Genomic DNA, 26852 nt, shown 5'->3' on the forward strand with positions numbered 1-26852 from the left:
ACAAGGCATCACAACACAAATGTCTCAAGGACACGCAATACTGGGCTCGCACTGGCCTGGACTCTGTTCTTAGAAGCCAATGGCCCAACAAACAAGACACACACAGACCCCGAGGGGTCAGTACGCTGGTCTTCTGGAATGGAGGAGGAGAAGGGGCCGGAGACTAACTCAGCTGTGTGACACATACTCCAAGACACGCTGAGACATGGAACTAGGGACCAACCAAGCCACGAGGGGCCTGCAGAGAACATACGCACACACATCCACTCAGTCACAGCAGGGTCGTGTGCATGGGAAGGCAGGAGGCAGCAGCACCCCCTGGGCCGGGGGGCCGCAACGCCTCTCCATCAGCTAGAGACGGGCCGGGGTGGGGTCCTGAGGTCTTCCTCACTGCTACGAACTGCAGCCACATACGAGAAGAGACACAACACAGAGTAGCAGATCTCATGGGCCTAGAGGGGAGAGAAAACCACAAAGGTCAACCTGACGAGATCATCCGTCTTCAGGGTTGAGATCTGCCAGGTGGGAACGCCTGCCCTGAGCTGGGCTCAGGCCTCAGGGCTAAAGAGCCCCAAGCTAGCTCAGAACTGCGGGTGGGGGGCAAAGAGGTGTCTCTGCCCCCCAGGGCTGAAGACTTGCTTCGGCTTCAGTTGAGTCTTTGCCACCTAGACACACTCGCCTCTCAAACCGTTTGTAATCCCCTCACCCTGAGCTCTCCTCGGCGGGCCCGCCCCCCCGGCTCTCCGAAGGTCCCCAGGGAGCCCTGCAGGCTTTGGTGGGTCAGAGTCGGGCAGCAGACTCACCATTGGTGTCTTGTACTTGTGGCTCACCACTTCTTTAATTTCAGGAACTAAAACCGGACGGGCAAGAGACAAAACAGAATGTTCAAAACTAAGAGCGATTGTGCCAGGCTCCCCCAGGCGGCAGCGCCCGGCACCAGGGCCCCGTTCCCCTCAGTGGCCTCTCCCAGTGGCTTAAACAGCTGAGGCTATGACAGGGCAGAGGCCATGGAGGGTGGTCCTGCCCCTGCTGATTGAGAGGAGACTGGGCCAGACCCCTCAGCTGAAGGCAGTGGTGGCTCATGGCTCAACGGCCGTGAGAGCCCCAGCACGAGACCAGCCAGGTCGCTGCTACTGTCCAGGACCCCCGCGGAGTTCCCAGGGAGGTGTTCCCAGATTGGGAGGGGAAAAGAGAGTGGCCCCCAGCCTGTGCCTCACCTTGCTGGGGCGCCAAGCACTCATCCCTGCCACCAGCCCCCAACGCTGGTGGTGGCAAGCACACTCCCTGCACTCCCAGCCCTGCACAGAGGGTCCTGAGGCTGGATAAGGAGGTAGCAGAAGACTAAACCCACCAGACCTGTACGTTTCCTTCCCTGAGTGGCAGGAGAGGCCCAGGCCTGCCTGTGTGAGGGAGAGCGTCAGAGGGCTCTGGAGCAGACACACCGAGCAAAAGGACAGGCGAGTACAGCACCCAGGAGAAGTGACAGGGAGCATCAGGCAAAATACACACATGTCCACAGCCCAGAATGCAAGACCAAGAGTCACCCCTGCCCCAGCCATGCAGGGCTTCTGCTTGGCTGGAGGACAGAGTAAGGCCCCGGCTCGGTCATCCTCATGTCCCCTGGAGACTGGGAGCAGAGGGGCGTGGCATCCCCCTGGGGGCCAAAAAAGGTAGGATGTGAGTTGGCCACACCTTCTCCTGGCCATTGGGGGGTAGACTTGTACTGGGGGGCCAGGGGGACCTAGGGTTAACAAGGAACAAGCTCATCAAGGGTAGAGCAAGAAACCCAGGTCCTTCTCTTGAGTTGGAAGATCCCCCCACATCTCTCTCTAGCAGAAGAGAGAAGGGCGCGCACGGGGAGAAGACTCGAGAGCAGTGAGCCAGCACGTGAGGGCGGAGGGAGGGCGGGAAGGAAGAGGGCGGGAGAGAAAGGAAGAGACAAACTGGCGATGTGAGCAGCTGCTTGGGTTGAAGGAGCCCGCCCCACCCGCTGCGGGCCCAAGGCAGGGCCAGGAGAGGCAGCACGAGCGAGCCGAGGTCACTTTACCTGCTGGAGAACGAAGGTTTTCATAGCAGCGATGAGGGGCACAAAAGAATGAAGCACAAACACAGCAGGAACTCAAAGCCCCAGGGCGAGGACCCTAGACCACTCCTCAGCGTGGCTGGGCAGGCTGGCTCCCAGCGTCCACCTACCGCTGCCCCGGCTGCCCCTGAGGCCCGCTAGGCTCCTCTGCCCTCAGAGTGCACCTGCCTGTGCTGCCACACGCCCTCCTCTAGCGCGCTGGCGGAGGCCCAGGCGGCTCCAGGGCTGTGCGGGGCACTGAGCTGCCGGAGGGATCACAGCGGCGACAAGACATAGCAGAGCTTGGGGTGGCCCGGCTGCTCTGCCCCAGAACTTTCTGATCACTGGCTGGCCAAGCAAGGGAAAATGGCGCTGGTTCGCCGAGCCTTTTGAGCACCGCGGCTGAACGCTAACCGGCTGAGGCCACTTGCCTTTCTGAGGCCCATATCCTAGCAGCCACCGTCTGTCTCGTCTCTCTCCTTCCCTTCCTCAGCTCAGCGCTGCCCTTCCTTCCCTCTCCTTCCCTAGCATGGCTCCTGCCCCTCTTGACCTCTCTGCAGGGGTTCTTCTTCTTTCTGCCTCTAGCCCCTCCTCTGGAGCTCCGAGGTTTGAGTTACTGCCATGTGAGTCCAGACCTAAGAGCAAAATAGTGTAATTACCAAATTCCTCCAGGACAAAGACGCCTCGAACTGTATTGCACTTTTTAATGTGATTCAGCTCTATGAAAACCTGCAAGAGAGGGAGGGACGGGTAAGGCCCAGAGGCTCCTCCAGGGCCCCACAAAGCCCACTCCCAGCTACAGCCCCTCCCCCCCACAGAAAACCTATTTCCCAAAGGGCCGACAGAAGAATCCACACACACACACAACTCCAGAGTGCTGAGAAGCGAAGATAGCAGAAAGGGCATGTACCTTCCGCTCCTGGCCGGAGGAGAAAGCATGGGAGAGAAATGAAGGCGTTAGTTTTAATGGTCAAACCCACCCCAAAGGCCCCTCTGCTGGCCTGGGCTGCCCGCCCGTACCCTGTGGCCGGGGGCAGCGCTTGTAGGACACGGTGCCCCTGGGGTTGCCCATTCAGCCCATCAGCTCTCTACCCTTCCATGCATCCTCCTCCGGCGCAGAGGGCTGGCACGGGTGCAAAGCTCCCCTCAGACTGCCCGTGGGGTGGGAGGTGTCGGTATCTTCCTTGCACCAGGATCCAGGCTCTCCCAAGAAGTGCGTGGTGATCACACCCACCACTGTGAGCACCGACTAGGAGTTCTGCAAGTACCACGTGTGATTCCTACATCTACGTGGCCCGGGGTGCTGCGTTACCCTCGCTGTAGAGCGGCGGACACTGAGGCTCAGCACGCTTGTTTACTCATGAATAATGAAGCTGGGCTTCCGATCCAAGTGGCCCTGACTCCAAAGACCGCGCCTTTCCCATGTGTTACCCCGCAGGCAGGACTCCAGCGAGCGTCCTGTGCCGCCCCAACTCCACTGACTGGTGTGTGGCAGAAGACGGACCCCAAAGCCATTATCTCATGATCAGTCGGGCTGACTCCCCTGCTTGGGAGGAGTCCTCCTAGGGGCAAAGCCTGAAACTACAGACCAGTCTGTACCTGCTTTTTGAGGTTACAGGTGTGGTCAGGCTAAAGGGACTGCATTGCGGGCCGACCTGGAAAAGGGCAGGGCATCTGGGTGCTGTTTCGCCAGATCTCTGCAGAAGGTGAGGCACCGAGGAAGCCACAGCACTGAAATGGGCAGAAGCCTGCTCCCCAAAGAGTGCCAGCACCTTCATGGCCCAGAAAAGTACTTAAGTGAACTCCTCTTTGGTCTAACTCTAAGCTCCTAAATAGACCACGTAGCAGTATCCTGCCAGGACACCTGGGCAGCTGCTTCCCATCACACCAGAGCTGCCCACTAGATTCCTGAAAGACGGGGCACTAAAATGGCCAGTGGAGGGGGAAGGCCACAGGTCCAGATGGTCACCTCCCCATGCCTCTGCCTCCGGGCCAGGGGCTGTGCACACACACACACGGTGCTGGCTCAGGGCCTCAAGGAGCGGGACCCGGGGGCGGGGAGGGAAGGCACTTGTGTGAAGAGTCAGAACTGGGAACGGACCTGGGATGATGCGCTGGCCTCAGAAAGGAATTAGCTTAAGGGATGTCCACTGAGAGAAAAAGTAACACTGTGTTAAAAGACCAAGAGAGAGAGAAAAAAAAGTCAGCATCTAAGGTGGAATCACAAGGAGGGAGAGATGTATCTTGAGATGCTCCCCAATCAAAAAAAGGGGAGTGGGGCCTGTGGAGCAGGGCACAGAGTGGGAACACTCAGAGGAAGAGAATGGGAAGAAGAATCAGCAGGAGAATAAGGCAAATAAACACACCCACTCCGGACAGAACAGGCACAAGCTACTCACACGCGCACACAAGCGCCACCCACACTGGAAACACGCGAGCAGATGAGCTGGTCTAGACTCTCAAAGCACAACCACCAGCAAAGCACACCCTGGGAGGAGGGAGGCGGACGCTGCCACAAGGGCCAGGAGACGCTCCCACTCACACTGCGCTGAGTCTAAGGTGGAGGCGGCCCCGCCGCCCGGGCCCCTGGATTGCCTGGCCTCCTGCGAGGCCCCCTGCTGCGGCATCAAGGGGGCGCCCACCTCACTGCGCCCTCCCCCCTGACTTCTCGGTCCAGCTGTTCCAGTCCCACCACGAGCCCCAGAGACCCTCTCTCATGCTCACTGGGAAAGTGCTGGGGGCCTGGACACTGATCCTACTGCAGATGGAACAGGGCCAGGAAAGCCCTGTGCAGCCCCTTGCACCCACCTGGTTGTGCATGAACTTGAGATTGATCCCTTCCAGGGTGACCTGCAGCAAGCCCCCCTCGCCGGTCTTCATGTCCTGCACGGGGAACTCGCCACCCAGCTCAGGTCCTGTCGCGAGGGGGGAGGCTATCAGCTCCTGGGGAGGGGGCGTCCCACAGCCCCGCGTCCTCGCCCGCCCCGGCAGTGGCTCAGGGATGGCGCCTCACCGGGCTTGATGCTCTGCTGGCGGGCGGCGGCGCGCTCCATGCTGTCCTTCACGCAGTAGTACAGCTCCCGACACTGCGTGGGGAGAGCGGCCTGTCAGGGAGCCTCGCAGAGTCCCGCCCTCTGCGCCACCACGGCTGGGCGGGCCTGGGCCAGAGCGGCCTCCACACCCCACACAGGAGCTGGAGGCCAAAGCGGGGCTCGGCTGCAGATTTGGGAATTGTAACCTTCCTGCGAGACTCCACGCTTGGCCCTCCCCACGCGCCCCCCACCCAAGCGACATTCACGGGCACCTTCTTAGTGTAGAACTTGTTGAGCTGCGTCTCGGAGCCATTGCGACGCCACAAGCACAGCACCTTGGTCTTGGGACAGTAGGTCATGTTGATGAGCTTCTCGTACCACCAGCGCTCATATACTGTCCCGATGTTGCTGCGCAGCACCACGCAGTCGTCGCACACCTGCAGGGGCGCAGCCGCATGTTCCTCCCGCTCCCCACCCGGCTGCCTGGAGAGGAGGAGGTGCCCTCCTGGCAGCAGCCCCGCTGCAGGCTTTCTGCCCTGGGCTCTCAGTCGCCCTCAGGTGGACACACAGACCCTGAACTGCTGGACGTCACTGCGCACCGGCTTAATGAAAGAACCGGCGCCACCGACCGGAGCATGTGGGCCCCAAAGGAGGCTGTTCCCTTCAGTGTTTTACCATCTCGTCTGTGTTCTGGAAAGTACTCAGAGGAGAGATAGCTCACGCCCCCACCTTACCACCTTAGGGATCACCTCTGTGGACAAGGACAAGGGCAGAGGCAGGGGACGGTAGCAGACCTGCCCAAGGAGAAAAAATAGAACCACAGCATTTTCTAACCCTGGCTTGGCCCTAAATCTGTGTAAATCTTAAAAAATAATTAATTACGCAAGTGACACGTGGCGGGTGCTACTGCGAAAGGATTATACAATATAGGAGATAGAACTTAGAAGGCAAAGTCCCCCGCCTCTTCTCCCGCTTGCCCCCCGTCTGTCCCGTCTGTCCAACTACGAGGACACTGTCAACAGCACAGGGGCTAAGAGCACAGGGCCAGGCTCAACGCCGCCCTGGTTTAGATGAGAGCTGGGCCCTTACTAGGCCGGGTCACCTTAAGTGAGTTAACCTGCATCTACATTTCCTTACGTGCAAGATGAGGACAGGAACAACCTCATGGAGAGGAGGCGAAGACAAAACATGTTAGTGGACGTAAAATACTCAGAGCAAAGTCAGATGCATAAGAAAACACCCTAGAGTCAGCTGCTAGCATTTCAACAATACAAGACATAGAGTAATAGTTATCACGACTCTGTTGACAATCCTCAAATCTTTCTCCAAGGGAGACCTGTCTTCCTGAGTTCCAGAATCTCTCTCTATCTGGATGTCTCATAGGTAGCACCTCAAACCTCTCATGTGCAAATCTGAACGTGATCTCCCCCTGGGCAAACTTCTCCTCCACCCCCTGAGCAAGTGGCATCGCTACCCACCTACCTCCTGAGCCTGAAGGAGGCTCCTCTGGCCTCTAACGCACGTTGAGTCCCACACTCCCTACCACAAATAACCCCGAACCCTCTTCCCCTCCTCCACTCTGGTCATTAACTCCCGTTTTCCCTTCAAGCCTAAGCGCAAAGGTCACTTTTGAGTTGTCGCCCATGGCTCTGAGCCCCTCACTAGTGTGTTCCCCTAATACCTGCCTCCCGGACATCCTCTCGTGCATCACACTTCACGACCCAGTTTGTTCAGTTATCTACTTCCCCATGAACTTGTCAACCCTGTAAGGGCCCTGGATACCATATACCCCTTCTTCTCTGCTGTGACCCCACTCTCAGCAGAGCACCTAGTATGTAACATGTGCTTCATAAATACTAGGTGGATAAATAAGGAACAGACCAGACTGACCACCTAAGAGCCTGCTAGAGTTCTGAAAGTTTTATGAAGAGAAAGAACAAAGCAGCAGAGAAGGAACTGGAAGCTGAGTTTAGCCTGCGGTTCTCGTCACATGGAAAATGGAAAATGCGACTCCCCTTTTATAATCCTGTAAGCACACTGTGTAAAGGAGGGGGCAGGTATTTGGGAGAGCAGGTGACTTCTAGGCCAGAAGGAGGATGAGGATAATGTGTAACCCCTGCCTTGAGCATTGAGGGGGCCATAAACTGATATAGTTCTGGGGATGGCAATTTGGCAGAATCTATCAAAATTTTAAATGCATTATAAGCTTCATTCAGAAATTTTATGCTAACAATCTATTCTACAGAAATTCTCATGTGAGTGTAAAAAGATTTGTTCAAGGATAGTCAATGAAACATTGCTTAATGAAACAAAACAGTGGGAGGCAGCGGTAAGATAAATGTCACATCCTTGTAACACCCAATAGCTGAGCATTCATTTCAAAAATAGAGTCATTTATATATAATTTGTGGCTATGGAAAGACATCTGCGATACATTAAGCGGGAAAAAAATTATATAATAATATTTGCAGTTTGATATCACTTTTTCTCAACCTAAGACAAAATTCCCTTAAGTTGCATTTATACAAATATGCATTTTTTTAAATCTGAAAGGAGTCACACCAACTCTTTAACAGCGCTTACCTCTGAGACATGGCACTGGAAGAAAGTGAAGGGAATCTTTCACTTTTTACTTTATTTCTATGTGGTCTGCAATTTGTACTGCATATTGTACTTTGGTAATGACAACAAACGGCAATAAAGATAAGTTTAAAGTCTTTGCCAATTGCAGTCCAGCAAGGAGACTGCACTCTGAAAAAGATGCATCAGTTAACCTCCCAGTAGCTGGCACTTACTGTTGGGGACAGCAGCATCTCAAAGGAGGGGCAGCTAGGAGGCGATGGAGCCCTCCTGTATTCCAACACCTTCAATGAGGCACCCCCTCACAGGGGTGAGGGTGAGTCCTTTCTTTTAAGGAATCTTCTGGAGAGACAGATTTTTTTTAAAGGAAAAGGACAGGACAAGAATCACTGCCACCTCACTGCAGATGTCCTAGTTACTCTCAGCTCTGAGATGTCCAGCCAAATTCTAAAGCTTCAAGGTGACGTTAGCATGTACATTTCTGCTTCAGAGCAGAACCTCATGCCCGTTTGATAAACCACCTGTTCAAGAAGCTGTGAATGTAAAAACCAAACTCAACTAAACCAAAGTTGTAATAATTATTTTTGCTACTGTATATAGGAGTTGTATTTGGCTCCTACAATTACTTAGAGGAGGTTCATTTTATTTACTTTTTTAATAAATTAATTTATTTTATATATTCTTACATCATTTTTCATTTTTGCATTGTGTATGCAGTTTCATTTTAGTTATGATCCCCATACAATTCCCACCCCCAGGAGGTCCATTTTAGAATTAAAAACACAGAGATGAAGAAAAGATGGCCAATTTCCTTTACAATCCCGGGGAAGGGTTTTTCTATTGATAACTATAACTGCAAATCCAAAAGCCATAAATTCAACTACATAACACATAAAGCTGATTAATTCAACAACATAAAAGTGAAACAATTCTGCATGGCAAAAAATAACATATGCAGCAGCACACCGATGAGGAACTTTACAGTGGACAGATCAGGCTCCCGCTTCTGAACCCCCTGACCATGAGGACAGACACAACAGGAAATCCACAGCACTATCTAGGAAGTATTCTTGCCAAAATACTGAATCTGAGGGGCCTCTCTGGTGGTGCAAGGAGTTAAGTCTCAGCACTATGAAGCTGTTGGCAACCACTGCCAGGGAGCTACCCACATGACTCAGCAGACCTCTCCATGTCTCACCCACTGCTCCCCTCAGCAGTGTATTTCAGTAGATCCACCTCTTTTGCTCCCCACTCTGTCTCTGATGAATCTTCTCACCACCTCCCACACCTTTGGCCTATACCCCAGCTCTTGTATGTATAAATAAATAAAAAATAAATCTTTCAAAAAAAATTTTTTAAAAATACTGAATCTGAAACCGATCAAACTTCCAGACTGAATTACTAGTTTCTGAGAATTACAAGTGATAGAGATGCAATCAGCAGAAGAGATGCAATCAGCAGAAAATCTAGAACATGAGTTAATCCATAGGCTAAATTTCCTCAAAAGAATAAATGGCAAAGTGGGAGGAAGACTATTTTAAGAGAACTGCAGAGTCACATCAAGCTAAGTTACAAATGCATTTCCCTCTTGAACCAGCAATTCCACTTCTGGGAATTCATAGATATACCTACACATGTACACAACGAAGCCTCATTCCTAGTGGCACTACATGCGACAGCAAAAATATGGAAGAAATCCAAGATTAGTTAAATAAACACTGATTAGTTAAATAATTATGGTGGTGAGACACTCTGCAGTAGTAAAAAGAACAAGAACGTTCTTTCTGAACTGATACAGAAGATCTCCAGGATATGTTTAATGGGAAAAAAAAAAACAAGATACAGAGCAGTGGATAAGATGTGCTACATTTCTATAAGGAGAAAAATAAGAATTTATATTCAAGTTTTGTTGTTTGTATTTTAAAAACCACTGGAAGAACAAAAGAAACCAATAAAAGTGATTATCTACAGGTGGAAGGGATGAAGTGGATGGGAAATTGAGTGATAGGGCAAAGAATCAGGGTGTGACCTTGAAAGTCTACTTAAGGACATTATGACTGTATCGTCTATTCAACATACATAGAAAAAATGATGGGAAACCATCTGTTATAGTCTCTTATTTGTATAAGAGACTGATGATTTAATCATAACTGGATCATAAAGATGAATGAGATAAAGGGGAAAAATATTCTGGCATCAGTTCTAGGAGTCTCTTACGACTCTCAACTGTTCCTCTGGGCTCCTAGCATCAGCTGGTACCTACCTCCATGAAAAAGATGTCGCCGTTTGTGTCTGTCCCGGCATGCACCACAAAAGTCTGCTTCTTCATGTGCCGGCTGCCACTGGAACGGATAGAGAGGTCTCGCCCATTCTGAAGAAAGAGAAGTCTTTGAGGGACATACACACACCCGTCCCCCAGAGCACTCTGGGCCAAGAACCCCCTAGACAGCAATAAATTCCTATCAGTTCCCTTGAGAGGATCATCTACTGGTCGCTGGTCCAGGTATGTGTTCTCACAATTTTTGTTCTCAGGACTCCTGTAACCTCTTAAAAATTACTGACAATGCCAGGAAGTTCATATCTACGTGGGTTAAATGTATAGATATTTACATTCTATGAATTAAAACAGAGAATTGTTTTCTTTTGAAAGTATTATTTCAAAGTAATTTTAAAATTAATAATTCATTAATAAGTCAATCACATGATACTATCAATAACATATTTTTGATCAAATAATCGTATTTCCTAAAAGAAAAAGTAAGAGTGGCATCCTTTAATGTCTGACTTGATTTGAAAAAAATAGCTGAATTCTCATATCTGCCTCTGCAGTCGATCTGCTGTGATATGTTGCTTTGACTGAGGTGTATAAATAGAATCTGGCCTCCCAGATATGTATTTGGAAAGGGGAGGAGTATTTTTATAGCCTTTCCAGAAAATGAGGCATATTCTCCTTTTCATATTGTACTAAAACTCTAACAGCAGCAGTTTCTTCAAGTTAGTTGCAATGTGGAATCTGCAAACATCATTAACATTTTGTGCTCTGCATTAAGGCCCATTTGTCTGCCTTACATTTTGAGTGGATCTTTTTTCTCATACTTGAGTAAACTTTTCAACTCACACATTGGTCATCTGGGAAATACTGGCTGACGTAGTAGTACAGCTCTCCCAAATGTTGACACATTTCATCTCACACCATCAAAAAATCACATTCACTGATCTCATCACCATTGATCTCATTAGAGAAGTCTTAACACTAGGAAGCTTCCAGTTCAAAGGCCTTCCAAAGTTCCCACTTTCATGTAAAAGCTTGAATCTCATCACTGGCAACCGGGCTTATTTTATTTAGACAAATGTCTACCAAAGACCTGCTCAGAATTAACCATAACTTGTTAATCATTCTTCTCAGTAAAAATGAAGGCCCATGAGCAAAGCTGTCAGTTCACCTTGCTAGTCAAACTGTCGCAACCATTTTTCCGTGAAACAACCATGTTTTGGTTTGCAGTAGACATGCTAAGTAGTTTTCATTATGTCACACAGAATGTAAAAAAGATGTCTAATCATTGATTGATATTTTATAAAATTAATGATTTCAAAGGCTTCATCAAGGACATTCACAAGTGAAAGTGGCTTGTTTTTTGTTTGTTTTTTTTTAAACTGTGAGTGTGCAGAGGTGAGGATGGCAGTGGAGGAAGGTTTGGGGTGCTGCCTTCACTGTGTTGAAGTGCCGGTGGTTTCACTCCAACCCACTCGCACCAGCAGCGCCAATGTCAGCCCAGAGAAAAGGTCAAACACTTCAGTATTTTGATGAAAACAGTCTTCTGTGCATCCTCAGGAGCCCACAGACTGACTTAGCACCGAGGCCGCCATCGCTGAACGGAGGGTTAACACCTTGTTGTGAAAACATATAAGCCAAGAAATGACCCGTGGGGAAGCCTGTGCATTAGGCCTCAAGACCTGAGGCAGAGTGACTGAAAAGGATGGGGGAAGGGCAGCCAAAGGCACAATCCAGTGGGCTTACCAGGTCCGCCAGCTGATCGAGCACTTCATTGATTTGCTGGCTGTACATGAGCCCGATGTGCGACTTCCCCATCAGGCGCCTCACCTTCTTCCGGATGTCGTTCTTGTTTACCTGGAGAGCCCAGACAGGGTCTTAACCAGGGAGCTGCTGTCCCCTCACCAAGGTAGAGGGAAGGCACAAGTCAGCCTCCTGCTATCTGAGACGTGGGATTGGAGCGTGAGAGGAACATCCAACTGTGAGTCCTGCCAGTGGGCTCTGCCTCGCAGAAAGTGGCTCTGAGAGCAGGTCTGTCTCAAGCGCACTGGTGCTCAGGGGACACGTCCTCCCTACCCCCGACAATACCAAGGGAGTTACCCTCAAAGGGGCCCTGAAAACACCTCAATGTGTCATTCAGAATCAATGACTCAGAGTAGCGACATTCCAGACTAGGTGCAGCTGAGACAATTTCCCAACCTGAGCTACCTGGTACCCCTGGTGTCCCTGGTTCTTCTGCTCAACAGAGAAGAACGCGGCTTACAGCAGAAAAGGAGACAGACCAAGTGGGCCCGCAGGGCACTCTCTGCCTTTGGTCCAATCATGCCTTTACATTCAGAGAGGCTGGAGAGCAGGCGGGAAACACAGGGCCTCACTCTCTTCTCTTCTCTTCTCTTCTCCCCACCAACCCCAAACTTAGGCTCCCTTTCTGAGCAGGACTCTTGTTGGGTAACGTACTTCACCCACAGCTATAAAAACCAAGTACAACCAAGTTTAACTAGAGCCTTCCATTATTATTGTAATGGAAAGCTCTTTTACATGTATAGAAAATTCTCTGATAAAGGGCTAGTGCAGAGAAGTGAATTCTGTGTATTCTTTCTGAGGTTTGAGAACCTACTACTCAGAAAAAAAAATTTTTTCTGCTGTTTTCTGTGGGAAGCTCTACTGCCATCCTGAAACTATTCAGCATAGGCAGTGCAATTAGAACTCCAAATAAAATGGAGTATGGGAGAGTTGGTGGTGGATGGACTATGGTGGTGATACCTGATGGGGGTACCCCAATGTCACCTCGGATAAAAATAAATTGATTTTTAAAAACCTCAAAATAAACAACTGGTATGGAATTTCAGTCACTTTTACAGCATCCCTTAGCACAGCCCCCTGGAAGTTTCAGATAAGTGGATCATGTTGCACTGCAGAGAGGCCTCAGCCTGTCACTCAGGAAGAGAGAATTAGTGAGCTGCCCTAACAGCTTTCCAGCTGCCCCAGAACAAAGGGATGAGCTTTGCCCGGCCATCATCACAGTGGCTGGGCGTGAGCAAAATCGACTCTACCTTCATCAGCAGCATGTAGGAGATGAGGTTGTGCAAAAGCGTGGCCAGCAAGCGATCTTCATCATCCTCCAGGCGCTTCCGGTCATGTTCCCCCAAGGACAGGTATCTGAGCAGGAAGCCAGGGACAAGTCAGCCCCAGGGTGGCAGCTCCCAGGGCCAGCCAGGCGGAGGCTGAATCGGCACTTTCCCTGGGCTCCCTAAGCCTCCCTCCTACCTGTCAATCATTTCCTGGGGCCCCTGGTCCATGCCCATGCCCTCTCTCTCCAACATCACAGCATCTAAGAACGCATCCTCCCAGAACTGCATTTGGTCCCATAAAGTAGAACGCTCTTTGCCTGTGTACAACAGAGGTGTTTTAGGGGTTTAACATATAAGGAATAAAGCTACAAAACCAAAAGAAAGAGTAAACCACCAAATAAAAGGGAGTCATTACAAATGCCACAGCAAAGGAAACCAGTCTCCCCACCCAGACCTAACGTTCCTGCCACCAGCCCCAGCTGCCTCCAGTGAGGCCCAGTCCCTCCCGAGATGGCAGGACGAACACAGCACGCAAAGAAAGGTGGTTACTTATAGAAAAGGTCTCCATAGCAGCATCCTCTAACTGGTCCCACATCGATCCTTTGTCCCTTCCTGCCAATTTGTGAGCAGGAAGGACCACGGTAGCAAGAAAGGGAAGAAAGGAAGACAGAAAGCAGAGGCTGTTGATTAAGACCAAAATTTGGCTCTCTCTAGTCCTCACCCACTGCTTTCCCCAGACCCGGTAAGTCGCCTGCTTCAGATACAAAAATACCCTTGAACAGCAGCACTGAGAGCGGCGGAGCCAAGCAGCGGCTGTCCAGTGCTACCTGGTGCCCGGCTGAGCACAGCTTTCTTCCAGTGCAAGGGCCTTCCCAGTCTGTTTCTCACCTAGGAGTCCCTCATAGAGATAGACTCGCTGGCTTACATCTTCGGAAGAGCGAACTGGGCTGCTCACCAGCTTCTCCTTGACGCTTGGCTTCAAGCTATGGGCTTTACCCTACAGAGAAGTGATAGGTCAGTTCCCCGAGGTGCCAACAAGTAGGAGCAAAATAAACCAAGCAGCTCATTTAGAGGCTCACACACCCATTTCCATCTACTCGCAACCTATACCCCAGTAGCCCTGCTTTTGCTACTCTGCTTGCCTCAAGGATTTGACCAGAAGCCAATCTGATAGTCCTGCTTTCTGTTATCACTTTCTAAGTCATAAGTCAAGTGTCCACTTTGACTTATCTTTACTTCATTTGTCTCTATTAAGACTCTGTTCAGAAAAAAAAAAATCAGGCCACTTCCCTGCCGCAGCGTGACACAGCAGAGGGAACGCTGGGCTTGAAGGCAGATTGCCCAAGGGTCAGCTGCCTCCTCTTACTAGCCGTGCAATCTTAGGCATGAAGCTTTGCTTCTCTGAGTCTCACTTTCCCCTATGGTAAAAGGAAGGTTAGGGCCACCCTCAGAGGACTGTTACAAGGATTAAATTAGAAAATACACATAGAGCACTCAACAATGCCTGGCACATGGTTAGTGCTGGACAAATATTAATTTCCTCTTTCCCATCATTTCTTAGAAATACCTGCCCCTTAGAAATAGCACTAATTCTGCAACATTGGACATTCTGTTCTTTTCTTTTTTTTAATTTTAGATTTTCAACTAGGTAAGAGGTAGGTTTTATACCCATTTCACAACCCCTGGAACAGCATAATCAGAGAAGCAACTGATAAAGGTTATCAGGCAAATACTAACTACTAGTGTGTCTAAATGCCAATCTCCTGGTTCACCCTCAATATTTTTGCTCAATGAAGCACACCGACTTAATGTCACTTGTTTCTAAATTAGGCTCTTCTGAGCCAAGAAATTTAGGTAACTGTTCTTGGCAGCTCAACTGTGCAAAGAACCCTTATCCACTGGCATGGGACAAGTAAGATGTGTCCCAGGAAGGTGGCATGAAAGGTTGTGCCTGGCTGAGTGGCTTCCTGCAAGAATGCTACTCCCGTGTGTCCTGACCTCAGAATAAGAGGTGCAAAGACTTGTTAAAATTGTCTGTTTAGGGGCCTCCCTGGTGGCGCAAGTGGTTGGGAAGCAACCTATGGGGCTGTCCGCAGCCACTGCAGTGCGAGTTCAATCCCTGACCAGGGAGCTACCCACATGGCACAGCAGACCTCTCCTGACTTGCCTGCTGCTCCCCTCAGCATTGTATTTCAGTTGCTCTGCCTGTTCTGTTCCCCGCTCTGTCTCTGGTGAATCCTCTCAACCCGCCCCTCCACCTCTGGCCTGTATTCCAGTTCTTGTATGCATAAATAAATCTATCTTAAAAAATAATAAATAAATAAAATGGTCTGTTTACACTCTGGGAGTTAAAGCTCACTAACTGGAATGGCTCTGCTTGATCTTGTTCCCTATCTTAATTCTGGGATGTCACTTGCTCTATTAGAAACACATAAACAGAAGACCCTGGGATGGGAATGATCACCAAGGTTAAATAATGCAGCTCATTTAAATTTTATCTTCCATTCTTCTTTCAGACCAAAGATAAGGACCTATGGGCTCCTGTAAAGATCATCTTTCTCAGCTCCAATGAAGTGGCAAAAGCCCAGAGAGCTGACAGCCTTAGAAGTATGTCTGTACTATTGATAAAATGTCAAAGGCATGAAATAAAAAGAATTAACTTAATTCCAACTGATCGTTGACTTATTGTGTGAAGCAAGGCAAGTTCTTTTTTTCCCAAGGCTCTGCTCCCCTCACCTGTCAGAAGAGATTAGCCACAGCAACACCCAAAATCAAACTTCCTGACCTGGGAACCATGCCTTATTTACCCCTGTTTCTTTAGCATAGAATCTGTCACTTAGTAACTCACATAATTGCTGCTTAGTAATGAATGAAAACTTCAAATAACATCAGGAATATACAAAAAAGAAATGTTATTTTAAGACGCAACATATAAAGAGCAGGGATGAGAAAAAAACCTGAACCTGAAAGTCCACAGAATTAGGTAAACTGCAATGATGGCTGCGATGGTCCTGATATTGCCACGGAGGTACCCTGTGTCTCATTTTAACATGGGGGTTGCTGCTACATAGGATTCAAAGCCCTTACTGAACGTGTGGGAAGCATAATTCATCAATGATTCAGGAGAGGGTTCTAAAAGCCCTGGGTTATGGAGTCAAGAGACTCTGAAACAAGGAGCCTCCCTGGTGGTGCAAGAGATTAAGTGTCAGCACTATGAAGCTATCCGTAGCCACTGCAGCATGAGTTCGATCCCCGGCCAGGGAGGTGAACCACATGGCGCAGCAGACCCCTCCTGTCTCGCCTGCTACTCCCCTCAGCAGTGTATTTCAGTAGATTGGCTTGTTCTGTTCTCCATTCTGTCTCTGGTGAATCCTCTCACCCCTCGCACCTCTGGCCTGCACCCAGCTCTTGTATGCATAAATAAATAAATCTTAAAAAAAAAAGAGAGACTCTGAAAAAAGCTATGAACATTTAAAGCCCCATGTAGGACCGCCATACCTTACTTCCTCTTTTCCTTCCACTGCCTCCTAACCTTTCTTTTCTAACCCCCCTTCCTTCCATTGAGAGATGCTATCCATTTGTTCGTAAACAAAACTTACAAAGATGGCACTGGTAGCAGAGTTAGTCTCAATTTCACTGTCGGACAAAGTGCCCCGAGAGCTTGCCAAGTGGGTACCGCCCTCGCCGCCTGGCCCATCACCTGCGTTGCTGCTCAGGTCACTGTCTGCTCCAAGGGTCTCCCCGGAACTATTACTCACCTGAAAAGGAAAAAAGGTAGTAAGGATATTCCCTGGGAAGGGTCCTAGATATGCCAGAGAGCTGTTAGAGCTCTCTGTTGCATAAATAAGTCCTGAATCTCAAAGCTGTGTTGGTGTCCCTCTGGAAGAACCTTCTTTACAAGAAGGGGAGAAGCCCTGGGTGAAATCTCAGGGTCTGATCCTGCATACACAGACCCAAGACAGGTAAACATCTCCACCTTGAGAACCAGGCTGACCTGAGACTAAGAGCAGCCTCCAAAGGATAAAGGAGCCTCCTTTTCCAAAGGGGGATTCACACCCCACCCACCAAGATGCCGGTGTGGTGTTCCCCTACCACGGTGCTAACTTCAGAATCCTGACTTGAGCTTCGGATCATGACAGCTGGACTCACGCCGATGACAGAGTCGAGATCGGTCCTCTGAAACAAGACACAGGGACGCAGACTCATCACAGAAGGTTTCCAGTCTAGTCTCAATTTTCCTAAGAAAGACTTATCTTCTTCCTCCTCCCCACCCCCACCCTTCTATTATTACCCCTAGAAGGTCATGAGAAATTTGGTTTTTCCACGAATATACAATATATATAACTTCTATAATAAAAATATAAACATTAAAGAAATACATGCTCACCTTAGGAAATATATGCAAGAACAGGAAATAAAAAGAAGTCATAAACGTATGACCTCATTAACTACTATTAAGGTTTTAGTACATTTCTTTCCAGTCTTTTCTATATATATGTAAAAAATAAATTTTGGGGTCTTACTGTACAGAACTTTATAAACATTTTCCAAGTCACTCAATCCTTGAAAGTCTCACTTCAGATATCTATTCTATGTTAAGATTGTTGTTTCATTTCTCTCTCTCTCTCTCTGTGTGTTTGTGAGAACTTAAAGAAGTGATCTGAGATGGCAAATTTAATGCTCACATTTCTCAAGTTTGTCACAAACCTGGGAAGCAGATGTCAAGCTCACACCGCTGTCTGCGCTGATCTGGGACTTTTTCTCCTCCGTCTCACCAAGGTCAAAGGCAGGTTTGATTACCTCAGGCCCTGAGTAGGGGAAGACTTCTGTGACTCAGTACAGAGGCTGGGGCAGACTGGTGAAGGGCGTGGGACGGCAGCACGGCCTGCCCCGCACGTCCCAGGCACCTTCCCAGAGACTGCCACGCGCCGGCCCCGTGGACGAAGGCCTGGGCTGCCTTAAGAACCAAGTAGGGCAGATAAGACCTGGCCTCAAGGGGTTCTGCAATCATCTTCTCAATCTGAGAAAATTCTTACCCATCATCCTAAAACAGAAAAGCTCTGCCAACTGTCCACACCACATTCCACGGCACTCAGAGTCGGGGCCTCGCTGGTGCCGGACACCATTTGAGGATCCCCAGGCTACTCAGTGCTTCCCAAACAAAGGTGTGAGAGGAATAAGGAAAGGACAGGCCCGGTGAGTAAAGAATCACAGTTGTTTCAATGGACGCTGCCTATCCCCACCCTACGACTCCTACATTTGAGATAAAACCACCCTCATTGCACCCCCACACCCACCATGGTATGGCAGAAGGACAGAATGACAGAAAGCAAGAAAGCGTGCCTAGGGCAGCCACCAGAGTTGGGCAGCTACAGACTCAACACAGAGGGACAGCAACCATCTCTGCCAACTGTGCCCACAGGCCTCCTAACCGGTGCGGGAGGAATCAGCCAATGAGGGGCACTGAAAATAGCAAACGTTCTCCCCACCATCGCTGAAGCAATACGGGACCAAGTTCTAAGGGTTTTTACTCAGTAGACGCCCTGGTTACAGCCTGATTGCTATGAGGGGGGGATGAAGCAGCCTACAAGCCACAGACCCGTGAGTCACAGACCACCTACCTGCTTTTATTCCAAATATCCCCCAAGAACAAATTTGGGGTGGGGCTGACAAAGTGAGCCTGCCCCAATGGGCCTGGGGAGTTGGCAGGTATGGGAGATGTGGGAACAGGAAGGGGCATTTGTTCCTTACTCTGTTTTTCCAAAGCTTTTTGCCTTTTCACTTCCTGGTGCTTGTTCCACAATTCTACCCCAGATGCAATGCAAGCAGGAGAGAAAGACAGAGAGAGTCAGAGACCAGTCAGGCAGACGAAATGGAAACCCACCCACCCAAGTTGATTCCGTCTCAGGTACAGGGTTACAAACCAAGAGATTAAAAAGATAGCTTCATTGTGGGGAGTTAAAAAATCAGGAGAGCCCATGTCTTTCCCCCAGCTCATGAACTAAAGACTCCAGAACCCCCGCAGTGCTAGAGCTGGAAGCGCCCTGAAGTGAGCTCCTGGCGCAAGGAAACCGATCCCAAAGAGGCTGGAGCTCAGGACCCTGTCACTCAGGACCAGGCAGACTCCCCTGCACCAGGCGTCCTCTGCCAGAGGAGCACGTGACGGCACCTTCACAGCGTCTGGTGAGACAGAGAGTGGATCCAAGCAGCCAGAGGGCCTCTTGCAGAAGCATGAGCGTCGATCTGTTCAATTCACTGAATGGAACAGAGGCTACTCGTGCAGGCAGTCAGCACCCCTGCTTATCACTACCCACAAAACCAACTCACCTTCAGAATTAGTGCCTGCCCTACCGAGAGACCCCTCCTGAGGGATCATCTGGAAAAAAGCCTCTGGTAGAGGTGAGGAAACATTACATGGTCAAGAACAGAATAGTTGGGGTAAAGGAGAGAGAACACTAGCGACTAGCCCAAGGTCCTCATTCCCAGATAAGGAGACAGAGACACTGAGAGGGCAAATAATTTACCCGACATCCCCTTTTTAGTCAGGGGCACACATGGGACTAACACTCCAGACCTCCAGGCTTGCAGGTCACTACTCTTTCTAGTACATCACATCAGGCAGGAGAGAGGCAGAGTTGATGAGCTCTAGGACTCCCTGCTCCCCTAAAAAAGAAACTGGCTCCTCATTACCACTTACAGGAGCAAAGACAATTGTTTAATGGTCACGGCAGAGGCTGCAGCTAGACGCCTATTACCCAAGGGCTGAGAACCAGTGAAGAAAGAGACAACCTAGATGATGCATGGTCAAGCAGGGAGCAAGCCAAACAGAGGAGACAGCAGAGAACTCCCTGAGGCCCTGCCTGGGTGGGAGCAGAGGAGCACCAAACACAAGCAAGCTCTTAAGTCCAGGAAGGAAAGGGTTAAAGGAAAGCTCACTCAGAAATCTGTATCTGAGGTACAGAACTCAGGGAAATACAATTGCTAGACACGCCCTAGAGGAGCAAATTCAAGGGCAGTGTGATGCCTGAATGGGGGAGACCAGCGTCAGAGACCCAGATGATTAAATTTTACAGACCAAACATATCTATAAATTTCCTTATAGCTTCCAGGAGCTCATACGGCCTCTCTGTCAGAAATCCAGATGTGAATAAAACCTCCAGATGTAAATAACGCCTCTCTGGGCCAGCTAGGCCAAAGCTCCATCTTCCTCTGAGATGCAGGGGAGGGCAGTCTATGCAGCCCAAGAGATGAAGAAGTGGAAAGAAATGCCATTACAGATGGACACAGACCTACTGCCCTCTCCAGAAAGCAAAGCATGGGGAAGAGAAAGGCAGGATTCTGGATGAATTGAAAGGAAGAAGAGATATTTAAGAAACCAGAACCCCTTCATCCTACCAAACACGGAGATACATACCAATAGAAGCAACAAAATTCTCTTCCTTTAAACTTCTGGTGTCCAGTTCCTTAAGGCCCCTTCCTGCAGCGCTTGGTGCCCGAGGTCCCAGCTGGGGAACCCTCAGTTGTGCCATGGCCTTCGGGTCCCCCCGCCCAGCCAGGCCAGGCTCCTTGCCCACGGGGGTATTTACGCTCTCTGTTGGACTTCTCCTCCGCTTGTCTGGTTCTGAGAAGGATTGCATATAGGAAGAGGTCAGAAAGAAGAATGCATGGGGAAAGGGAAGGAAATGAGCAGGGAGGGAGAAGCAAGGATAGGGGAGGAGGTGGATGGAAGAAGTGCAAGGAAAAAGCTGACATCTCATATTTTATGATGAAAAAATACCCACGACAGAGGAACAGGCCCTAGAAAATAAAACCCCCACACCCGGCGGGAAGCAGGTGGCACTGGGAAGCTTGCCACGGGGACAAGTTCCCTTTCTTTTGGGGACAAGTGGGAGAGTGGGACTGGCAGGCTGCGGTCAACACAACCCCTACCTTTACTATAGTAGTGGGTCTGTGCGATCTCCAGCAGCCCGAAGATGCTGGCCATGCCCCCCAGGCCCGCGCGGGCATAGGACTGCTCCAGGCTGAGGACGGTGCACTTGAGCAGGTCCAACATTCCTTTGTACACCTTTCGGCTGATCTCCTGCGACAACAGCCCAGGGGCCAGAGTCAGCAGAGATGCCTGCGGTGTCTGCATCCCTCTTCCCTCTTGATTCCAACCCCCGAGCCCAACACTGACCACATCGGGGATGACATCCTGCCGTGCGTCATCCTCAGACTGCACCGTGCGGCTCAGCTTGCTCAGGACAAACACCCGCAGCTGCTCGCTCTCCAGCAGCCGCCGCACCTTTTTCATGTTGAGCCAGCCAACTCCCTGGCCGTCCAGCACACTGTGTACCACGTCCTTCAGGAACTGCTGGTTCTCACTGTGGGGTGCACACACCGCTTCTGTGGGCACCGGCTCCTTCCCAGAGCAACCCCCTTCTGCCAGACTAGTTCACCTCCAGGGCTCAAACACCAGGCCCGGTCTCCAAATGCCCAAGTCCCCGGCACCCCAGATAGCCGGGTTTGCCAAGTGCCCTCCACTGCCGTGTCACCCTCAACACCGTGAGCTACTACTGCCGCCTGGGGGTTGAGTCAGAATGGGAAGCACGAATTAATTACATCTACCCAACTGAGCGCTTCTCTTCCTTTTTTGAGCATACTAAAGTCGGTACAGAAATCACCACCTCTCCAAGAACTGTTCAAACAGCTCCGCCATTTATTACCTGGAATTGCTGGACCGGCCCTGGGGTGACGGAGGCTCTCTCTTCACCGTTGGACTGTGTTTGATGACAGAAGACTTCTGGTCCACCAGGGCCCTCCTGTTTCCTACAGCCGGGAAGGAGGAGTGAGAGACAGCACTGCTCTAGCTGGTGGCTCGTGCGAGCGCAGCCCTGGGCAGCCACGCTCCACACCCATGCCCCAAAGGTCTGGGCAAGGCTGGCACCGGGGCATCACACACAAGTAGAAATCAGCTACGGCAATGTGGAGGAAGTGGGGAGGGTGGCTCAGACCACTCCACATGCACCAGCAGAACGCCCCAGAGCAAGCACAGGCGTCACGGGGGCGGGGCAAGGCAGGTCACTCATGGGGTGCAGCTGGCTCCATGAGGAGGATGGCCTCAGGCAGGCACAGAAGATGCTAGGAGAAAAAGATCATGCACAGCTCGCAGGCAAGACCCACCTTCACCACTCCCGGGGCCGGCTTCAGTAACAATCTCCATTAGAGTATTTAGCCCAAATACTGGGACACAAAATACACAATTAGTAGGTGCACCACGATACCGCAACCCCTGTACCCCTCAATGGAGCTGTAAGCCAGATGATCTGAGCATTCTCCCAAAGCTTAGTGCACATAACCTTGGTTCTGAGGCACCTCAGAGCTGGTCAAGTGACCAGGAGACAACCAAGGCTTTAGGGAAGATCATCCTTACGACGGTGGCGTCTCAAAGTCAGGGGCAGGGCAAGGGACACGGGGAGCCTTCTGGTACTTGACAGGCACATGCGGGGAAGAGGGACCGCTGGCTTCACGGAACACCTAACGTGGGGTCCGGAGGGTCTATGGGTGTGCAGGGGGAGAGATCGTCTTGCAGATGCTGTGGTGGGAGTAGAGTGGGGGTGTGAGGATGGGAGAAGGGTGGGGGTTAAGTGCGGCAGATGAAGTGAAGCATCAGCATGCAGCGAGAGTGGCAGCAGCGCTCCCTCTCCACTGTGCCCCCAAGGGCTGCCAGCGACGCTCATGCCTATCTGTGCCTAACCTGCCAGCACCGTGTGCATCTGTGCCACTTCCCTACCCCGGAGCCAGGGTGCCCTTCTATCCATCTACTCATGTTCCCATCCCCACCAGAGAACATTCCCTAGATTCCTGACAGTTAAATCACTGGGAAGAGAGGTCCCCAGTGGCCTAGAGGTTAAGTCTCAGCACTGTGACTGCTATGGCCTGAGTTCCATCCCCAGCCAGGGAGCTGACCCACATGGTGAAGCAGACCTCTCCTGTCTCGCCACTGCCCCCCTCAGCAGTGTACTTCAGTACATCTGCCTGTTCTGCTCCCCACTCTGTCTCTGGTGAATCCTCTCACCACCCCCCACCCCTCTGGCCTATACCCCAGTTCTTCTATGCAAAAAAAAAAATAAAATAAAACAAAATACACGGAGCTGCTTCTCACTGTGCTTCCTGTCATGATTAAATATTTCTGCACGCTATCCAAAAAAAAACAGACCAAAGTCACAGTAAATTCAGAGGAGCCCCTCAAACTGTCAGAGATTATAAATGTAAATCAACTAAGGTCTTGACTACCCTAGATGCCAACCGATACTACCTGGCCTGCTCACAGGCCCTAAGCTGACGTGAAGTCAAGGTGACAGGCCTGATGATAAGACCGCCAGGCTCTGCCTGACCCTCTGGCTGGTCAGCGCCCCAGGAAGGAGGCCATCCGCAGTTCCAGCCGCAGGAGCTGGCACGTGGCTGGCAGCAGCTGATGCTCCCTTGTTAACGAGCTTCCTCTGGCAAGTTCCCCTGAGAAGCAACCGCCCAGTTGCCACCATCCTAATGATGTGATGGGGCTTTTCTCTCTAGCTACAAAGACAGTTTCCTTCTGAAAACCAGCGAGAGGCGATGATGTGTGGAGGTGAAAGCCATGAGAAGCCACGTGAGGGGCAACAGCCAGGTCAAAGGAGCCATCACACGGGGGCTCCTGACAAGCACCCACAGGCCTGACGTTCTTCCCAGAGGACCCTGGTGTGGTGAGAGGAGGGCCAGTGTCACCTTTCAGACTGGGGAAGGGCGTGGTCTTCTCGCGGGCGCCTTTGGTGGGCAGTGTGAGGTTTGAAAGACTGAAGCTGGTACCGTGGTTCCGATATAGGCTGCCTACCGAGAGGAGCGGAGCAAGGAGTTAGGGTAGGCAGACATCCTCTCTGCCTCCCCACACACCTATTCCCAGTGGCTCTGAGCGACCTTAGTAGGACCAGCCCTAACTCAGGACAAACAATAAACCATTGCCAGGATGGCTCAAAACCCAGGGATAATGTTGTCTGGTTACTTCCTCTCAGTGATCGCCAAGTCTCGTACTAACTCAGCTACATGCTTCTGGGCTGAAGGAGGTGCTGTCCCTTTCTGGCTTCTGAAAAACTCATACTTGTCATCAAGGCCTGTGTTGGCTCCCTGGCCCCTCGTCTGCCTTCCATTGCTGACACTTCCCCCATTTCTGGAAGTAGTCTCCCCACATAAAAGCCACCCTCACACAGATCTCACAGCATCTTCATGAAAAATTCTTCCCAGGCAAAAAAAATTAAACCAAGTCAAATCTGATCAGACTATTTCCGTAAAATACACATACAATTAAATGATTTTTAATGTAATGTTTATTTTTAAGTTGACCGATGATCTTATCTAAAATAGACGCTTCCAGGTATAACCTGTTCCTTCCTCCTTTATTGACCTCCCCTAGAAAGCCCTTATTCACTATCACCCAACCGACTCAAAATGGACTTGATAATGCCAGATCTGGCTAGATAATGCCAGCTCTGTCCTACCCGGGAAGTTCGGAGCAGCATCTGCCCCGGCCAGGCCCCCTGGAGAGAAGGTGGGACAGAGGCATGAGAGAGGCACTTACTGGCAAAAGACACGATGCCCCCGAAGCCCTCGGTGCTGTTGTTGGAGACGGTGGAGGTGGGAGAGCTCGCTCGGGAGTCTGACTCTGCATCTGAGTCGCTGGCCAGTTTCAAGCTGTTGGGCCGCAGCAGCTTCTGAGCCCTTAAATGCACAGGCGTATCTGTGAGCCCAGGCCAGGGTGCCTACCCTTGGGGGGCATGTGGCTGACACCACCCTGTAGTCACCATCCCCTCCCCACAACTCCAACACTCCTGGATGAAAATGCCACCCTCCTGGGGTGTCAGGACCACGAGAGCATTCAGTCTTCTGGGACCTTCCGATTAACCCTCACCCTGGTTCACTGTGGTGAGGTCCTTCAGTGACCCGTCTAGAAGGTATTCCCAGGCTCTCACCGATTGCCATTGACATGTTGGCTGAATTGGGGAGTGTAACTCTCCCCCTGCTCATCATCATCTTCCTCAGGGGGAGAGCCATACTGGGGCTCGAAGTTGGGACTGTCATAGGGTCGCCGGCGCACTGACCCCTCTCCGGGACGCCTGTCCACACTTGATTTGCCGGTGCTGGGAGGTGCGGGGGGAAGGGGCTTGGAGCCGCCTGCTGCTGCTTTATCATCCATCTCTGCTGAGTCAGAAGGTTCCTGAGGGCCACATGGGATAAAAGATGGTCACCGGTGCCAAGTGACGCTGGCCCATAGTCTCACTTTGGCAGGGCCAGGCCTGTCAGATTACTATTCTCAGGAATGTGAGGGGAAGAGCGGTGACCCCTACGTGTTCTGTGCATATCAACTATGCACGGGGAGGGGTCTAGCTAAACCCTGACAAAGCCTAGAGATCTCCTTCTGGTGTCAAAATCCTATCTCACAGGCTCTGAGCTATAGGACTCAGGGAGGGAAGATGGGAGATCATGGAGCAAGAAGCAAATCAATAGCTTCAACATAGCTTTCCTAGCAGAGCTGAGGCCCCACCCCAAGTGACAGTTCTCACATCTCTAGCCCTCCAAATCCCCACGTACGGAGCTGGCCCCACGGATGATGGTGCTGGAACTGCTGCTGGCGGTGGTGCTGGAGCTAGAGCACAGCGGGCGGTTTTCCTGAGAGTTCTCGCTGTCCGGGCCCGGCTCCTCTGCTTCCTTCTGGTTCTGCAGCTCGTCAATCTCCACCTCACTCGCATCCCCCAGTGCCGCATGTGTCAGGGGATCCACATCTGCCAAAAACCAAGGTACAGACCACACCATCCTGGAACCCCCGCTCTGCCCTGAGCTGCCCGTTTCCCCAATACACTTACTAGGAGTATCACCATTGATGTCACATTTCATCATTTCACTGACAAAGTCACCAAGGGAAGAATAGGAAGAGCTTGAGTCATCATAATCCATACTATCGCTGCCACTGCAGAGCAAAGAGCATTAAAAATAGGTGTGAAACAGAAAGACAAGGAAAAGAATCAGCAGTCAGCACTAGGAAAAATTAAAGGGGAGCACTCCATATTCAAGGGTAGGGGATAAGATAAAATAAGGATGCTAGCAAAAAATATCAACTAAGATATAATCCCAGGCTTCAGAGACAGACGTCTGCATCCTGAGAGGTGCGTATGCTGGGCTTTGCTGCCCTGGGGCTGCTCACCTGTCGTCGGTCGGGTCCGAGTCCGAGTCGTGCTCGGGCGGCACGCTCAGCGCCTCGGCCAGCTGGGAGTTGCCGTCATAGACGCGGTAGTGGATGGGCTGCAGCTGATGCGCATACCACTTGGGTTTATCGCCGATCAAGGCCGGATCAAACATGTCTATCCAATGAAAAAAAGCATGGCGTTAGCAACGAGGGGGAGAAGCGAACAGAACATAAGAGAAGGGTAGGAAAAAACTCTAGAGCAAAACAGGAATGAGAGAGGCAGGTCAAAGATTAGAAAGGAAGACGCAAAAGGGAAAGTAAGGCAGAGGCCGCAAGGGAAGGGACCAGCAGAAGGTGGGCAGGGCAGAGGCAGGTGGACTCACTGTTGTGAATTCGCTGAAAGGCGTAGTTAGTAGGGTTAAGGATCCACTCTCCAAAATACTCCACAGCCTGCGTCCTGGCCAGCTTCTCAGCGAAAGGAGTCTGCCGGGGACGTGAGGCTAGAAAGGAGCCAGCTTGAAAAGCTACCACCGGCCGCGGGAAGAGACGCAGGGTACGTGTGTGCATCTGAAAGCCCTGCAGCACGTTGGGGGAGTTGAAGAAACGGACCATGGCCACTCTGGGGAAGAAGGGGATGGTGAGA

General features: G+C 50.8%; 1 protein-coding gene across 34 annotated transcripts in view; it reads right to left on the reverse strand.

The window, feature by feature from the left end:
- Positions 1-347: 347 nt before the first annotated feature.
- Positions 348-26852, reverse strand: part of MADD (MAP kinase activating death domain) — a gene marked incomplete at both ends in the record, with an annotated part of 34004 nt that continues 7499 nt past the window's right edge. Inside the window, 29 exons of one of the 34 annotated variants that reach the window (XM_084241726.1) lie at positions 348-452; positions 804-850; positions 2722-2791; positions 2973-2981; positions 4871-4977; positions 5076-5148; positions 5367-5531; positions 9938-10045; positions 11693-11803; positions 13000-13105; positions 13214-13334; positions 13567-13629; positions 13906-14014; positions 16617-16775; positions 17122-17193; positions 17725-17825; positions 18769-18822; positions 20432-20638; positions 20947-21097; positions 21194-21380; positions 21723-21825; positions 22180-22239; positions 23761-23862; positions 24608-24747; positions 24999-25243; positions 25618-25808; positions 25890-25993; positions 26228-26384; positions 26593-26828. In XM_084241726.1, the coding sequence (XP_084097852.1) occupies positions 348-452; positions 804-850; positions 2722-2791; positions 2973-2981; positions 4871-4977; positions 5076-5148; positions 5367-5531; positions 9938-10045; positions 11693-11803; positions 13000-13105; positions 13214-13334; positions 13567-13629; positions 13906-14014; positions 16617-16775; positions 17122-17193; positions 17725-17825; positions 18769-18822; positions 20432-20638; positions 20947-21097; positions 21194-21380; positions 21723-21825; positions 22180-22239; positions 23761-23862; positions 24608-24747; positions 24999-25243; positions 25618-25808; positions 25890-25993; positions 26228-26384; positions 26593-26828 (3463 nt within the window). Of the gene's footprint in view, positions 453-803; positions 851-2721; positions 2792-2972; positions 2982-4870; positions 4978-5075; positions 5149-5366; positions 5532-9937; positions 10046-11692; positions 11804-12999; positions 13106-13213; positions 13335-13566; positions 13630-13905; positions 14015-16616; positions 16776-17109; positions 17194-17724; positions 17826-18768; positions 18823-20431; positions 20639-20946; positions 21098-21193; positions 21447-21722; positions 21826-22179; positions 22240-23760; positions 23863-24607; positions 24748-24998; positions 25244-25617; positions 25809-25889; positions 25994-26227; positions 26385-26592; positions 26829-26852 lie in introns of those variants that run through there. The other 33 variants (XM_084241704.1, XM_084241736.1, XM_084241735.1 and 30 more) reach the window with 33 other exon arrangements.

This window comes from Talpa europaea, assembly GCF_964194135.1.
Source record: "Talpa europaea genome assembly, chromosome: 1".
Taxonomy (NCBI): Eukaryota; Metazoa; Chordata; class Mammalia; order Eulipotyphla; family Talpidae; genus Talpa; species Talpa europaea.